This window comes from Peromyscus eremicus, chromosome 1 (genome assembly GCF_949786415.1).
Source record: "Peromyscus eremicus chromosome 1, PerEre_H2_v1, whole genome shotgun sequence".
Taxonomy (NCBI): Eukaryota; Metazoa; Chordata; class Mammalia; order Rodentia; family Cricetidae; genus Peromyscus; species Peromyscus eremicus.
This window is the reverse complement of record NC_081416.1, coordinates 64,405,360-64,422,624: the sequence shown is the minus strand read 5'-3', so window position 1 is coordinate 64,422,624 and position 17,265 is coordinate 64,405,360. Positions and strand designations below refer to the sequence as shown.

The 17,265-nt window shown below is 46.7% G+C and overlaps 1 protein-coding gene across 1 annotated transcript in view; it reads right to left on the bottom strand.

Annotated features, from left to right (window-relative positions):
• Positions 1-1,465: 1,465 nt before the first annotated feature.
• The window catches only part of Tcerg1l (transcription elongation regulator 1 like), a 194,801-nt gene continuing 179,001 nt past the window's right edge, over positions 1,466-17,265 (bottom strand). Inside the window, exons 10-12 of the mRNA XM_059250417.1 lie at positions 9,890-9,979; positions 5,465-5,583; positions 1,466-2,253 (exon numbers count right to left, since the gene is read on the bottom strand). Coding sequence (XP_059106400.1) covers positions 2,097-2,253; positions 5,465-5,583; positions 9,890-9,979 — 366 coding nt within the window. The 3' untranslated portion in view covers positions 1,466-2,096. The remainder of the gene's footprint in view (positions 2,254-5,464; positions 5,584-9,889; positions 9,980-17,265) is intronic.

Here is a 17,265-nt window from a genome sequence, read left to right as displayed (position 1 = left end):
GACTGTCACTGACCCTTCACTGTGTGCACCTGGCATTTGGATCCCTCAAGTTCATAGACATAAACATCTTCACATTGTGTCCCATTGTGGTTTGGATGGGAGTGCAAGCATGTCTCCCAGGTTCATGGGTTGAAACTTTGTTCCTCCATGTGACAGTGTAGAGGTGTCATGGTTCCTTTAAGGGGAGATGATGCCCAGCGGGAAGCCACTAGGTAGTTGGAGCCAGGCTTTCAGAGTTAATATGGTTAGTTCTTGCTGGAAGATGGCTGTTAAACAGTATGGTGGGCCTTGTTCCGCTCTCTGATGTTTTTGTCTTTTAGTTTAATTCTCGCTTTCCCAAACAACCCTGACATTGTAATGCTGTCTACATTGAAGCCTACAGAAAGAAGTCAGTGTCACTCAACCTTTAGAACTGTGAGCTAAGGAAACGTCTTTGCCTTACAAATTACTCAGCCTTGGGCATTTTGTGATAGCAATGGAACTTGGACTGATACACCAATTTTCCCTAGATCTCTTCATCAATGATCTTCAATCTCATGCTCCCCAAATACTTAGCCAGCCTCATTAACCATGGTCTATATGCCAGAGTTTTCTTTCACAGAATAGATGGCACTGCTTGCAAAATTGCCAACTTCAGAAGCCTTAAGGTCCATCCACAGTGAGCCTTTCCCATGGCCTCCAAGGCGTCCCCTGGAGAGCTATGACAGAGCCAGCACTATAAGAGGTTTCCCCATCAATCTCAGCTTGCGCTTTTCCTGCTGTCAGAAGATGACAAGGAGTCCCACTGAAGCAGAGGTGTGGGTGCAGAGTGAGTGATCTTCATAGGAAGGGCAAGCCCAGAGGTGGGAGTGGGTGGATTGAAGGCTTCCAGAGGTGCTCAGACCCAGCTGCATCAACTGTTTCCATTTTACATGTCTATTCACATGTTAAGCAGTAGGCAGGTGTCGGGGGTCAGGGTCTGCTCAGGCAGGTGTAGGGGGTCAGGGTCTGCTCAGCTAGGTGTAGGGGGTCAGGGTCTGCTCAGGCAGGGGTCAGGGGTCAGAATCTGCTCAGGCAGGTGTAGGGGGTCAGGGTCTGCTCAGGCAGGTGTTGGGGGTCAGGGTCTGCTCAGGCAGGTGTAGGGGGTCAGGGTCTGCTCAGGCAGGTGTAGGGGGTCAGGGTCTGCTCAGGCAGGTGTAGGGGATCAGGGTCTGCCAAAGACAAGTATAGGGAGTCAGTCTGTCCCAGGCAGGTGTAGGGGATCAGGGTCTGTTCCAATATCCTGACACAGAACGACATGTACTTACCTCCCTCTGGAATCTTTTGAATTTGGAAGTCTGTAGTTGACACATTTTTGCTGTCTTAAGATGGTGATGGGAGCCTCAGCCAGAAAACATGCTGGTTTAAAATATTTATTGATTAAAAAAAATTTAAAATTTTTATACAAAGATGATGAGAAAATTCTCATGCAAACTCTGGGCATACAATAAAAATAACTCAAATAGTAATATGATGATTTTGTACAAAATAATTCTTTTTAAGAAGGACCTCTGACAGCCGCCATGGCTCCCTTCTCCTGGCCTGAATACACTTTCAGAGAAGCCAGTCACACGTAGCCACCTGCAGGTGATCACGATCCACAAGGGTGTCAAATGTCTGGTTGTCACTGTGATGAATAATGGAACCCATTTCTACTACTCAGGAAACAAAGGGCCTTGATCTAGGAACACCACGGGAGGCCTGCACAAAGGGGAGAACTCACAAAAATCTCAGGGAAGTTCTAGACAGTCCTTCTGAGTGGAGGCAACACCTCGAGATGACTACTAACATTTCCTGCTTCTGCTTTGCCACAAACCTGCAGTGGGTTTATAATTTGTGTATATTACAAGTAATTTGCATAATTAAAACACTTAAGGACTCGACATCTCATGGCAATTAGAAATGCATCAAACTGGGAACAATGTACAAAAGAGGGAGCTTCAATATGAAACAGTAATTCTCTGAGAACATCCAGCGCCCTGGCTGTGTGGGCTGTGCAGAGCAGCTGGCCACTGCCACCTCCTGTCCCCACATGCGCACACTCAGCTGCCCCTTGTCGTATTGCGTTGTGCGCAGACTCATCTCATTTTCCGGAGCCTGAGTCTGTTTTCCTTGTCCCGTTTCTTTAGAATAAGTATGAACTGGTTGAAAAAGTGCTCCTGATCCTTTCGCTTCTGAACAAGCCGAAACCTTTGATCCCGGCCATGCTTCTCGGCAAACTCTTTAAATGTGGTCCTGAAAGATAAAGACATTTCTGAGACATCTTCCTAGATGGTTTCTCTCAACAGGACAAATGATCTCCAAGGGACAAGACTCCCGAAGGTCAACAGCCTAAGAGGAGCTGGGTCCTACAGGGCTGAGACCTGATTTCACTCACACCATCTCTGGCCTCGGGAGCCCTATTTCCAATGCTGCTGGGGCCACGCACCTCTCTGCTCTGTGTCTGCCCTTACTGAGCTTCTTCCTGCTATGGGACTTCACACATACTGGGACTGTGTAGCAAAGCCTCCCTCTTCTTCTCCTCGTTGTGCCCACTCTTTCTTGGGAGCCCTGGTCTTTTTTAGGGGGAAGCTAGTGTCTGCTAGAGACCCAGAGAATGGTGAAACACTCTTTTGGGTCCCTTAACATGGAATTTAACTGGACTTTCTTACACTGGGGTAGAAACACCGCCATCTGCTTGGCTCTCTTACTGTCTGCTGACACGGAGTGCCTGACTATGGCCAGCGGGTAGGGAGCTCTTGGTTCTCCATGCAGCAGACATCCTCTTTCCAGACCAGGGATCCTCTGAGGAAAGCACCGAGGCCAGCACTACCTGATTGGTGAAGACAGACCTACCAACCGTGGAAACTTAAGGGGTAATGGTAGTGTCAGATCTTTGGAGCAACACCAGAACCTGGAGACGCTGTGGTCCCAACCTACCCATTCCAACATGCCCGTTCCAGGAGTGGCCAAGAGCTCGGGATCTGACATTAGCCAACCAGTCCTCCTCCCAGTCACAGTTCTGCTGTGTCTGCCACCCAGAGTCCCCACCGTGGAGGATGGTTGGCTCCGAGCACGCAGTGTGCATAGGAAATTACTCTGTTTCTTGCTCAATTATCTTTCTAGAGAAGTTTACATTTTCCTCTGCACATGTAACTATTGTGTTAAATGATTGCAGCTTTTAGCCCTTTTACACACAAATCATGAGAGTGGATGGGCATGGACGTTAAAAGGATGGTCCTAGGACTTGGTTCCTCATGGTCCCCTGTCCTTCCTCATCCAGCTGCCGGCTTCCTGCTCTGCCTACAAGGAGCACTTGCTTAATGGGTTCTCTGAAAGGAAAATGTCTTTCTCTGGCTTTCCTCTTCTCACTTCCTTCTTTCCCTCTCCATTTCCTCCTCCCTGCTTCCTCCTCTAGTCACGTAACAGCTGTGGCTAGCATTGCACTTTTGTTAAGACTTCTTCAAGGTAGACAGCCCATGCTGCTCCCACCCAGACCACATTTGGGGCATCTCTTCAGAGAGGCATCAGAGAAGAGGATGGAGAATGACAGCCCAGCGTGCCTCAGCTATGTTGAGGGGTGGTTCTAGCTTTCTGCGGGTTCTGGGGAGCTCAGGAAGTCATCAGAGTGACTGCCATGTACCTGGGGCCATGCCAAGGTGGCACCAGCATTCACTGTTCATCCCTAGGTACACCTGAGTGGAGAGATATGTGTGCTAGGCTGTCCAGGAGCATGAGATTGGTCCCTTGCTACTGTTATATTCCCATGGGTTCTCAGGAGGGACTTGAGATAGACCACCAGAGTCAGCTTGGACAGTAGCCAAGAGCACTAGAGGCTGGAGCAGCTATTGCTGAAAATACCCCCCAAAGCCTGAGTAAGCCCACCCCAAGACTGAGCTGTCCACATCTTAGGAGGACAAGGTGACAGTGAAGGAAGAGAAAAGGAATATTCTAGAGATTTGGCTACTTTAAAGATTATAAACAGCTTTCTAATTATGAAAGTAATAGATGCCAAGTGTGTGTTAAAATATTTTAACATGTTGCACTGTAGTAAGCTTTTTACTGTCTGTGTGTTTCCCACAAGTCATGCTGTATCCCTTAAACACACAGTAACATTTACCTACAGCACAGCTGAAGAGGAAATCTAGTATTAAATAAGAGTTTAAGCCCATTCGATTTCTCTCACTCATGTTCTATGTATGTGTCTATCTTCATGATGTGTTGGGGATGTATGTGTGATGTGTGTGTAATGGGATATATGGTGTGTGTGTGTGTGTGTGTGTGTGTGTGTGTGTGTGTGTGTATGGTGTATATGACACATGAGGTGTGTGTATAATGCAAAAATGCATGCGATGGGTATGTATATATGAGTTGTGTGAGTTGTGAGTTCCTTCTTCAATAAGTACATCCTATGCCCCCTCTATCTTCATGACACATTATGAGACTTCAGCCTTGTCAGTAGCATCTTACTAATGAGGAGCAGAGAATATCAGCTAAAGCCTTCAACACAAAGCAAGGGTGACAAGTGTCACTGTTGAGTACCTTGCACTGCTCAGGGAGTAAGGGCCACACAGCAAGACTTCATACTATCTCCTCTGCCACTTTTTGAGGTCAGTATAGTTACCTCCATTCAGTTGAGACTGTGAAAACACACGAATGTCCAGCACCTTATCTCTGGGCCAAGACAAAACTTAAACAAGGTTCCAGAATGAGCTTCTGAACCCCTCCCTCTGCGCCTGCCTCCCTCTCATGACCACTCCTGGGTAGACAGATCGGACCAGAGCCTGGACCAGGACTTGAGGCTCTTTGACTAGAAGCCACCCTTGCAGATGACCAGGCACACATTTGGTTTTTCCTTAGCATCTCCCAAGGCCCCAGCTGCCTCAGCTTTTTCTCATTCAGAAAGTCCTCTGGATCTGGGGAGCAATGTGCAGCCAGTATTAACTGTGCACTCAATTATGGACCAAACACATTACAGCCCATACTGTGGAAGCCTGAGTCTTCACAGAAAGGAACAAGTAATGTGCACTTTGAATAAAATGTTGCTAGTTACCATTTAAAATAAAACTATACAGGCTGGAGGGATGCCTGCACAGTTAAGATTGCTTACTGACCAAGTGTAAGGACTGGAGTTTGGGTACCCTGTTGTAAGTCAGGTGTGACTCTGCTCACTCCTATAACCCTATCACTGAGAAGACAGAGACAGGAGGATCACTGGATCACGGAGTCAGGGCTGCTGATCTTCTGAAGTCTGTAGCAGAAATGCAATGACTATGGGGGGATTTCCTTAGCAAATCACGCTGGCTGCCAGACTGAGAAGCACCAGGTTCGCAAAGGCTCTGATGCCAACATGTCTTTCCAGTCAATGCTTCAAAATCTTTGAAATGTTGGCTATAATGAAGTAAGTTCTGCAATAATGACACATTTCTGGCTCCAGAAAACACCTAGCTTATGTCTGTCTCCATACCTGGGTGATACTTTAGATTCTTCTAGAAGTTTCTTGAATTCTTCTTTGGCTAGCAGCAGTTTACTTTTCCTTTCCTTGTATTCTTCTTTTATTCTTGTCTTGACAAACTGTTCAAATATCTTAAAACATGCATGGAAGAAAATTATCATAAAATTGTGAGAAATTAAATCCTGTATCCCCAAGCCAGCACAAAATCCTGGCATCTGAGGAAAGCAGGTCTTTGTCCTAGCTACAGGGTCTGTAAGCACAGTTCCAGTATTTTGATACAGTCCACAAAACCCGGGCCTCTAAGTATCAAAGCCCCAGTTCCCACAAGGTCCAGTGTGCTCCCTCCACACAGGCAGTACTTCTGGGCCAACTATTAATTAGCAGAACTCAGGAGTCCTGGGGCAGATCTAGAAAGCTCTGTTGTGCTCCAAAATCTAGGAGCCCCTCCATCTGCAACCCCTCCTCATTTTGTGCTCTGCATGGTGTTTGCAGGACACACAACCTACCAGCACTCCCATCACTGTCAAAGCATCCACAAGATGCTTAGTCGACTCTTCCCACTTCCTATGGTTCTGTGGTTGGCCACAGACTCTTTGAAAATGACATGAACTTGTAAACATGAAGAACTCTGGCACCTCTGAGTCCCATGTTTTTAGTTTTCAGGAAGCCTCACTTCTACATGTGGGACTTTGGGGCATGAAGAAGGCTCAGGGTGTGCCTTCTCTCTCAAGGATGTCAAGGGATATCTAGACTATACCAACCATCAGGGTAGAAATCACCGAGGAGGGAACCTGACTGAAAGTGTATTTTGAATAACCAAACAGCAAACCCTGTTCCCAGTCTAGGGCATGAGAATACTGTCTGGTGTGCAAAATCCATTCAACACTCCAGACCAGTGCTGTAAAAACAGTGTTGTTCTGTTTTCTCTTGGGAATCGGGTGCCACATAAGACTACGAAACTTCCCTTTGCTGCTTCCCAGGGACTGTTCCTTCACGGTTGTTGCTCATGTGCTTGTTTCCCTTGTTTGAGATAGGGTCTCGTGGATTCTAGGCTGGCTCTACACTTGCTATGAGCTTCTGATTCTGTTGCCTCCACCTCCTGAATGCTAGGATTGCAGGTGTATGCCACTGAGCCTGGCTTCTGCACTGCTGAGGATGAAGCCAGGACTTCATGCATGCGGGGCAAGCATTCCCTCAATGGAGTGACATAGCACAGCCTAAATGCTCCTTTTTGTCAGAGGTAGACTATGCGTTGCTCTAACATTAGAAAAATTGTCACTTGCAGACCATAAAGTCAAGGAAAGGGAAGGACAGAGCTGTTCTAATCATAATGCTACCCAAGCATCCAGAACACTCAAAAATAAACTGAAGATCATTTAAATATTTGTGTAAACATAAAAAACTATCAATAAAAACCCACATGCAATTTAACCAGTACAGTCCATATCAATTCGTGCAAATCTGAGGCATTGACTGGTCCCCAGCATCCCTGCCAGGTAACGGAGGGGGAAAGGAAATGATGGCACACTTAACCCCATCACTCTCTATTCTGATGCTACCTTACTGCTTCATATCTTTCTGTTTTGTTTCTGATATTTAAGAGTGGGAAACAGGGTCTTACTATGTTGCCCTGGGCGGCCTGGAACTCTTGATGCCCCTACCTTAGCTTTCTGATGCCACAATCATGCCCCTGGCTCAGATCCCATCTTTACCAGTAAACCTTTACAGGACATCATGCAGGAAATACCACTCGCCTCGGGAGGACTCAGCAGCACTGAAGGGAAATATTCACGAGTGCAACTTAAATTTTGAACGTGTGCATACACATGTAAGTATGACTACGATTGGCTCATTTTACCTTCAAGGCAAATAGTAAAGTGTGCTCTCCAGCAGTTCTCTAATTTAAACAGATAGAAGAAGCAAATGCAGGACCATTATCCAAATAAAAGCATGTGGCTCCATCATCAGCTAAGTTTTGCTCTATTCATTTTAAATGTGGGCAGAAAGGCTGGCTGACTGTGGGGTCAGAGCATATGAGAAATGCCCACATACCTCCCTGCCTAGAACCATTTATCCACCTAATCAAATTATTCCCCTTTCTCTCCCCTTTTCCTCTGTTGCTTTATTTAAGCTGCCATAACTCAAAATAGCAGGTATATTTCCCCTCTAACAAATTACACCAGTTTTACCCAAATTGGAGCACGACTTTTTAAAAGAGAGCACTGGCCGTTATCTCGTTTTCTGTAGGCTCTGGTGTAATAAAATGAAACACTTCTCGTTACCATAGAAACCAGACTGATTAGCGCTCCCCTGGCCTGGTTCTCTGTTTAGGCTCACTCCATATCCTTTGCAGCCCTGGTAACTTCACACCATGAGCCTTAGCTTTCCCCTGTGAAAACACGACCATGGGAGGGATGTGTGCATTCTGTTTGATGCTTGTTCCCCAATTCTTTCGTAATCTGGATTATGCTTTCTGAGAGGCCCAGACACTGCTCCTTCTCTACATATAGATCTGTGCCACTGATTGAAGGACTGCAGTAGGGACAAAAGTCTCATTGGATCAGGGTGTTCTCTGGAGGGCCCGGGACATGAAGACCATGAGGCTGGCTTCCTTCCTACTGGAGCACATTAAGACAGTACTGATATCTCCCTTGGTGATTTCATGGGGACTTCTGAAATCTTTGGCTAAACAATGGACTCTTGGTGTAAGATGATTCAAGATGCGGAAGACATGCCTAGGCAAGTATTGACTGCCCGAGCAGGGACAATGGCAACTGCCCTCTCAGGCTGACATTTGCCCTCTCTGACCAGGATCTATGGAAGCCTGGTCTCTAGCTTCCTGGGCTGATCTGATATAGAAGGTTCTGCCCTTAGACACCAGGAAGTCGATGATGGTTATTGATATCCTGTCCATGAACCAACTCCTTCCTACCTGGCCCCTTGTTCTCCAAGGGATGTCACTTATGCATCAAACTGAAGTTATTGGAGGACTTCATACTAAATAGGGCTTTTCTTTTAGCTTCTTCTAAAATGATCCTAGCCTCTAAAAAGTACCAATGGCATGCAGAAGATGACTGGCCACACACCAAAAAGAAAGCAAAGCCATGCTCCCAAACAAAAATGACTATTTGTAAAAGCACAACCGGTATATTTATAGGTTGGCTTGACACATTAGCTGTTTGAATGACTCTTCACACACAAGGCGAGCCTGCCTCCAGAGCTCACAGCATCTTACGGTGTAGATGAGCTTTCTTTCCTACAAAAAGCAATTGAACTTTTTGCTTTTTAATAATGCAACAAAATGGTGAAATAGTATCAATTATTAAAATCTACAGTTTTCTTTAGCTTTAGGAGAAAATACATGTAGCCAAAACTAAGCTCACTGGATTGTGGGCTTAGTGTTCTCACACACTTTAAAGTTTTTCTGGAAAAACAAAACTCTGAGAAAAGAATCCATCCTAAGTTTCTGAAAGTACAAAGGTGCAGATTCTAGCTGGCCAGGTCAGGACCCTCCTATGCTTCCCAGCCCCCACTTAGCCTGTTAGAAGAAGAGATTTCAGTTGTGGGGCAGGAGAGACACAGGGTCCCAAGCTGTCTGAGACCACCTGGGGGCATCATTTGGACCATCTCAGTGTCTGCTTAGAGCCAATGACAGACTTGATGTAAAGTTGCACCCTCTATAACTTGTCCTGGTCTTGATAAGAATCTGCCAGCTCACACATCAGTGGGTTCCTGGAGATCCTTGGCAGTGACTCCTCTTCTCTGCTAACTCCGAAGCTCCTTCTTTTTCTGAGGTTGCTTTGTGTCTGAACATACAGGGGGTGGGTTGCTTAAGAGGAGTCTGGCTAAGTCTGTGACTACAGGTATAGCACTCTGTCCTTACAGTTTTGACCTCCATTCTGCCCCACAGCCCCAGCTAAGGTGTGGTGGCCCCAGCCCCTCCCCGGTTACAGCATCTCCTCCTGCCTCCCAGTCATCCCTCTGTCTACATAACCTGGAAAAGCAGAGTTGGCTGTGTGAAGTTCTTCCCAAATAAGCCTGAACAGACCTCTGGCAAGTCATTCTTCTGAAGAGCCTGGTAGTGCCCACCCCAGACCAGCCCCAACCTTTTCTGAAACCTGTTTTCCAGAATGACGTCTTTTACTTCCACTGACTCTGTTCCGTGGCCTCTCCTGGTTTCCCTATAACAAAGTAACACCTTAGATACATGGTGGTGTTGCCAGCACTCATGGGGTTGACGCTCCAAACTTTGCAGTTTCATCTTAGACTCTGAGTCATTCCCCTGCAGGGGTCACGACCAGACCTAGGACAGAATCGTTCCAGGCATGAACCTCCTCTGTACCTCCAGCCTAACTCCCAAGCTCCCAGACAGGTTAGGGGACTTAGCAGCTTTTCAGCTCTATTTCTAGTGCTCATCTCATCTTTCCCCAGCATTACCTGTTTTCGTTCCTCAGAGTTTAGCAGGAGATACCGTGGGTCAAAGACAATCTTGTGTAATTCTTTCTCCCAAGTAGAAAATGCTGACACCTGGAGAAAGATATTCAATAGAGCTGCTGTTAGCATCCAATGCTGAGCCTGGAGTGTGCTGAAATGATCAATGGCTAAAGAAGAAAAAAAAAAAGCAGCATTAAGGTACAATGGATTCAGAGAGGTGCGTTATGTAAGTGTGGGATACATGAAAATCAATATGAAAAACATTAGAAAATTTAATTTCCAGACATATGACACAACTACTTCTGGAGTCTTCCAGGACCCTGCCCTGATCCACAAGCCTGGCTTCCTCCAGGATGGACAGGGGGCACTTCAATGTCATATCTTGAATGATGAGAGGAGGCTCCCGGAAGTTCTCAGAGCCCCGCAGGCCCTGGCAGTGTAGGGAGGTCTGCAAACAGGCTGGTCTTGGTGGATGTACATCTGATCTTTTAAAATGAACATTCAGCAGTTCTCTTTCTAGTCCATAGATAGGCTACTTTTTTTCTTACAGTAGTTTTTAGATTTATAGAAAATGCGGAAGAATAGTATAGGCAGTTCCCATACCTCCCTCCAGGTGTCTTTTATCATTGAAATCTTTTATCAATGAGCTAGTTATGGTACCATTAAAAACTAGACCACCATTTTGAACAAAAGCCCCCAGATCATTTGGATTTCTTTAGCTATCTCAACTTTTTTTCTGTCCTAGAATTTCATGGTACAAGGAGTCTCACGTCCGCTAAAGGCTCCCTACCCTGGGTCATTTTCCCAGACTCTCCTTGTTTCTGATGACCTTGGTCCTCGGCAGATGCACTGCTGCTCTGGCTTTGTCGAAACTCTTTCAGTCCGGAGGATGACCACAGAGCCAACATGCTGTTTCAGTACATCACATCCAAAGTCTACCCCACCTCTGTGACTCACTAATGATGGGGAGCCAGGCCCCAGACTGGGGTGTGTGCCCAGTGTCCCCTGGACAGGTAGGTCACTTTTTGGCACTTTGCGTACTACACTTTGGCAGGAGCAATATGCAGCTCCTATGTCATACTCTGCCTCTATGGGTGATTTGGAATCCTTCTGGTAGGTTGTCCCTCCATCTCTCTTTATTTAGCCTTTCTTTATACCTGTGAGGACACATGGATTTGTGGCTCAATCCCTCTGCCACTGTCCTGTGCTACCTTTTTGTTGTTGTTGTCTAGAGCTCTGTGGTTGGGCCGTAGACTCTAGTCTCTACTGTGCTCATATCCTGCCTTGAAGGCAGGACTTCATTTGCTGGCTTTTCCCAGGGCTCCAGGCTCCTCTGTGCACTGTGTGTCTTAGCGTTCCAATCAGCCAATTTCTCAAAAGCCCCGGTTTTCTTAATCAGAGAACAGAAATAGAAGCCAGCACCTGGGCATCGGTACTTTGCCACTGAGAGGCTCTTGCCTCCCAACTCTCAGCTGATAAACAAGGGAATGTTTAAGTCGTTTAAAAATAATTTGTTCATTTAAAAGCATCGACTTAATATTGACTCTGCTTTGACCCCATGCTGTGTACTGAGGACGTAGAGAAAATAAATCAAGACCCTGGTATCAGAAAGGCCCTGGTCTTGGCTAACACAGATGAGGGAACCAAGAGGCTCCTAAGGACCATTCTGAAACACAGATTCTCATCCAGGCTTGGGAAGGGACCTAAGAGGATGCTCTAGGATGGGCAAAAGGGCAGCACTCATGAGCTGTAGAGAAGGTGGGAATTCCAGGGGCTGGACAGGGTTGGGGTAAAAGATCATACAGGAGGCTGGGGACAAGTAGATGCACAGAGACTCATGCAGGAAACTCTGAGATGCTCACCACCTCAACGCTATCCTGAGGGCAATGGGATGAGAAAGATCAGGTCTGACTCACATTTGAAAAGCCATAGAGATCAGGTAGGAGATAGGATCTTGAGCAGGAAAGGGGCGGAAACTCACTGAAAGTTAACAAAATAAAATCGGTTCATGTTGCTTCAGTTTGAATCTCATGTTTTGAGCATGTGTTACCCAGTTCACAGAGCCGTTTGGGAGGCTGTGGAAGCTTCCAGAGACAGTGGCTAGTTAGAGGAAGTAGGTCACCAGGGCAATCCTTTGAATGCCATACCCTGGTTCCTGCTTTCTTTCCTGCTTCACAGTGGTGTGAATAGCCACAGAATCCTGTCACCATGGACTGGACTGCTCTGTCATGGACTTCCCATCAGGGTAGACAAACCAAGGTGAACGATTCTCCTTTAAAGATTGCAGTTACAGTGACCCAAGGTGACTAATCCACATCCTTGAAATAGTCCTGGGTGAGGACCCACTTCAACCAACACGTGTGTGTGTGTGTGTGTGTGTGTGTGTGTGTGTGTGTGTGTGTATCATATGAGAGAGGTTTTCTTAATGAACAATTCAACCCTTAATAATCAAAGTTCTTTCTGTATATCCCACAAACTCTTTTGTTGGTGAGGTGTCCCAAGTCTACATTGGACTTTTCTTAATGACTGAGCATTTGGTACAATGTTAGTGTCATGGGGGGTGGGGGCAGAGTAACCAGGGGAGTGACCCCACAGGAGTATCTGAAGCAGTGATGGGCAGAGCTGTGGTCAGATTCAGCCAGATGGGCTCACTCTACTGTGATGACCACCTGTGAAGGTTCCTTCAGAGAGGAATGAGGATGGCTATCAAGTAGGTCATAGGGTGTCTAGATTTTGGAAGATCTAGAGGTATAAGAAGGGAGTATAAAAACACATGCATAAAGCTTCTCAGAGGAGCTCATCATCCATGAGGAAGGTAAACAACAACAAAAAAAAAGACACTTGTATTCTGGCTACAATTTACAGAGATAAACCAATCCAATCACCTCACCCATGGCTACGCTGACAGGTCCCATGAATCCACAGGAGAGTGGGGGCCAGAGGTTGAAGGGAGTATGTGATAGAGGAACACGGAGGAGGCCAGAGGCATAGCTAAAAGGAAGGCTGACAGCCCTGTGTGCCTCATTCCTCTACACCTTCCAAGTGGACTCAGACTACCCTGCAGACAGAGCTGCGCCCAAGGAGTCCCAGCAATGTCAGTAAGGATGAATCCCATAATCATTTCTAAGAAAGAGCCCAAACACTATGGGCCTATGCGCCACAGATACACTGTCTGGGCAAAGATCACAGAGAGAGAGAGAGAGAGAGAGAGAGAGAGAGAGAGAGAGAGAGAGAGAAGAGGAGAGGAGAAGAAGAAGAAGAAGAAGAAGAAGAAGAAGAAGAAGAAGAAGAAGAAGAAGAATATATACTTGCATACAAACACATCATACTTAAAAACATGCATACATAAGTTATTCTTCACACATTGTAGGCACATGCAAAGAAGTCCTCATATAAAGAGACATGTGGATCATCACATATGAACACATGTGGACAGGGACACATGAATGCCATGCATCTATAAGCAAGCAAATAGACATGTGTACACATGTTCATGGGTCCATATAGGAACACATGACAAACAAAACCAGCAATACATAAGTACACACATACATAAACATGCACTCTCATATACAGAAGGGCACACATAACCCCCTCCTCATCATGCCACTGTGCAAAAGATGGATCTACATTTCAGAATAATTAGGGGCAGGACTACTGTCACTCAGGTAGGCAGCAAGATGGGTGTATGTCTTCCTGTAATGAGAAGGAACCTTTGGGGCAGTTCTATTCCCCCAGTCCACACTTAGAATAACTTCTCATGCCAAGATGGAGGGTCCAACACAACAGGCTCTGTCTTGCTCCTCATCCCATAAGCAGGATGCCTTTAAAGCTTTAGCCCAGTATGTTTTACACCCAGGACAGGAAGCCCAGGATGGATTTCTTTCTGGGGTCCCTTAGTCACACTGCGAGGAGGCACATGCTGATTGGCCCCCTAGAGCAGGTTGTACAGATCTCAGGTTTGTGTCACCCTGGCTGACTGTCTGTAAGTCATGGAATATATATCAATGGGTGTTCTGTCTTATCAGACAAGCTGGTAGCCAGGGCCCAGATACCTACTTTGCAAGGGTTAGCTTTTCCCTTGCCTCAGAGCTCATGACTACAGCCAGGAGGTCAAAGTGATAGCTATCCATCATTTCACTGCTGACTAGGTTCTTGGGACAGAGCTCTCAGCTCCAGAGCTGAGTTGAGAGCATGGATCACCCTCCACACCCCCACCTACACCTAAGGGAAGAGGCTGCTTAGCTGCAGGGCCACGTTGGCATGCTGCCCACTCTGTGGGTCCAGAGACCCATGCCACTGCTCCTGCTTTTCCTGACTGTGCCAACACCCTCGCCCTATCACCTAATGCTTCTTCAATTTTCTAGCATTTGACTTGATTCGGTCTCAAATGGTTGAATTCTTCAGTTACATTTATGCCACTCACTGTGGCATTTCCCCTGTGTCTGACTGTGACATGTGTCCTCAGTCCCCTCTGTGGCCCTGCTCTGTGATCCTGTCTGATATCCAGAGGCCCTGAGCATGTCCATCTATCTGCTACTGCTCACACCAGTGGGACAGTATTAGTGTTTCTAGACCTCCCCATTCTTCACTTAATCCAACGTTCAGTGTCATCTGCTGTCATCAGGATCCTGAGGATGTAGACAGTGTTCCTCATGAACCAAGGTGAGTGGCCCTTTCTCTACTTCCAGCATCTCTCCCTAGAGATGGCAGTTGGGTCCCCTGTGCTTCATCTCTTCTGTCTGGGTCCCCAGGTATCTCACTACTTCCACACTTGAGGAAACTAGAGTTGTTTGTCCTGAAGCTAGGCCCTGAAAGGGAGCCACAAGGCTAGAGGTGACTGGGGTGGGAGTGTCTCTCCCTAACGGACACTACCATCATGTTGGAGCCTGCATTGAGGAGCAATCTCCTAGGCAATGGCTGGTTACTATGAGGGTCCTGAGGCTGCAGACCCTGGATGGTACTGTGTCTTGAGGAGCTAGTGCTGTCAGTATATGGATATAAGGAACTCCTCCATTCAGGAGAAACGGGTGGCCTGTTTGCAGCTGCAGAAGCTTAGATTTTCATATTATCGAGATCTCCATTGTTCAACCTGTACAAACAACCCTGTAGAAAAATCCAGAAATATTTCCCAGATGGAGTGGGAAATAGCAACCTCTGGTTGCAGCCAGCCTCTGGTGATGGTCACCTGGTATCTGGATGAAGAATGTCATCTCCAAGTAGTTCCCCTCACCCAACATCGTTTGCTCCACTCACAGCCTAAGCCTTCACCAACTGCTCTCCATCTGACTCCTCAATCCGTCACCTCTTCAGCTGGGCACCCAGCAACCTCCTGGTCTGATCCTACATCCATTCTCAGCTCTAATGTGGCTGTTTCCTAGACAGCCTGTGTGGTGGTATTGTGTTCCCCAAAATATCGTGCACCCTAATAAACTTATCTGGGGTCAGAGAACAGAACAGCCACTGGATACAGAGGCTAGAAAATGGTGGTACTCACACCTTTAATCCTAGCCGTCTGGAGGCATGGATCTCTGTGAGTTCAAGGCCACACTGGAAACAGCCAGGCTTGGTGACTCATGCCTTTAATACCAGAAAGTGAGCCTTTAATCCCAGGGAGTGATGGCAGATAGCAGAAAGGTATATAAGATGTGAGGACCAGAAACTAGAAGCATTTGGCTAGTTAAGCTTAAAAGCTTTGAGCAGCAGTTCAGCTGAGAGCCATTCGGATATGAGGACTCAGAGGCTTCCGGTCTGAGGAAACAGAATCAGCTGAAGTTTTGGCAAGGTGAGGTAGCTGTGGCTTGTTCTGCTTCTCTGATCTTTCAGCATTTCACCCCAATACCCGGCTCCAGGTTTGTTTTTATTAATAAGACTTTTTAAGATTCATGCTACAAGCCTGGATGTGATCTGCTTCTTTTGTGGGCCCCATGTACCCCCGAGCATCCACTCTGGGCAAAGAAAGTCTGTAGAGGATAAAACCCTTCAAAGTATGCCAAAGACTGACAGCTGCTAGCTCTCCATTCTGTAGATGAGTAGGGGAGGCCCCATCAGACCTTCCAGGGAAGGATCAAGGACTTGCGCATGGAAAGGAACTACCACCTGGGAGGGGAGCATTTACAAAGTGCAGCCAGAGTAAACCACTCTACCTCCATCCCAGCACTAGCCAAGCCTCTCCAGAAACTGAGGAAATCAGATTTTGTGCTACTCCAGGGGATAATCCAGCTTTGAGACAAATTGATTTCATTTAAACAAAATGGTCAGGCATGTTCAGAGATGGCCAGAAGTACAAGGATGCAGGTCCCATCAGGCACTGACAGCCCCTGGCCATCTGGGGTTATTATTATGGGTCAGACCTGAGCAGACATGTAGGAGTGACCAGGGCTGTCATTAACCACCCTGTCGTGGCAAGCAGAATATTCTCTTCATCTTTCCAGCCAGAAAGTCTTGTATTTTCCTATCCTTGGACCACAAAGAATCTAGGGATCCATGATGCTCAGGGAAAAAAGCCAAAGTAGTGGCTGTATGATAAATCCCTGCCCCCAAGAGGATTTTGGCAGGGTAGAGAATCCAGGCACTAGTAGTCATCTCAGGTCCCAACTGATACCTGCACTGGGGTGCCAATCATTCCTGCACGAGTGTGTGACCTACAGTGTCTATCCATGCATCTGCACTGCCCTCTGCCATAGCCAGGGCTCAAGCCTGTGATCTTTGGACATCACTGAAAGCAACTGACAGCTGGCCTGGCATTCAGGAGCTGGAGTCTCTTCATATGGTTTATTTCCATTTCAGACACAAACCCAGTTACTTCAGACACTAATGTTCCCCACCAAATTTGATTACCAAGCACTGTATTGTCTCTCTCGATTCCCTGGTATATTGAGATGGCTGCCTTAAACCTGGACTTCAACTATTTAGCCAATTAGAAATGACTTCTCCTTCATTAGCTACAAACTGCCCTCCGAGGAAGTGTTCTGACTCCAGGACATTCAACTCCTGACAGCATCATGGCCCTCCAAAGCAAGGCCTGCCTCTGTCACAGTCTCCCCAAAGGGCTCACCCCTTCCTTCAGTCCCAAGCCCATGAGCACAGGTAAAGACAGAACAGGACTGCTGCTCCAAGCCCCTTCCTAGACTCTAATACAATGAATAAATAAAGCTTCTACTCATTGTAATGATGTGGTAATTACTTTACGTTGGTTAAAAGCACAGGAAAAACAGACAGGAATGTGGAGTAGTCTGTTGTTACAGCTGCTGAGAACCCCCTGCATCTCTTGGTCATGGATGTGTCCCCCAACTCTCTAAGTCTCTTCTCAGTGCATGTGAGCACACTCCCTTTCCCATCCTCTCCCTTCCATCCTCTCCTGGCTCTCAGGCAAGGGT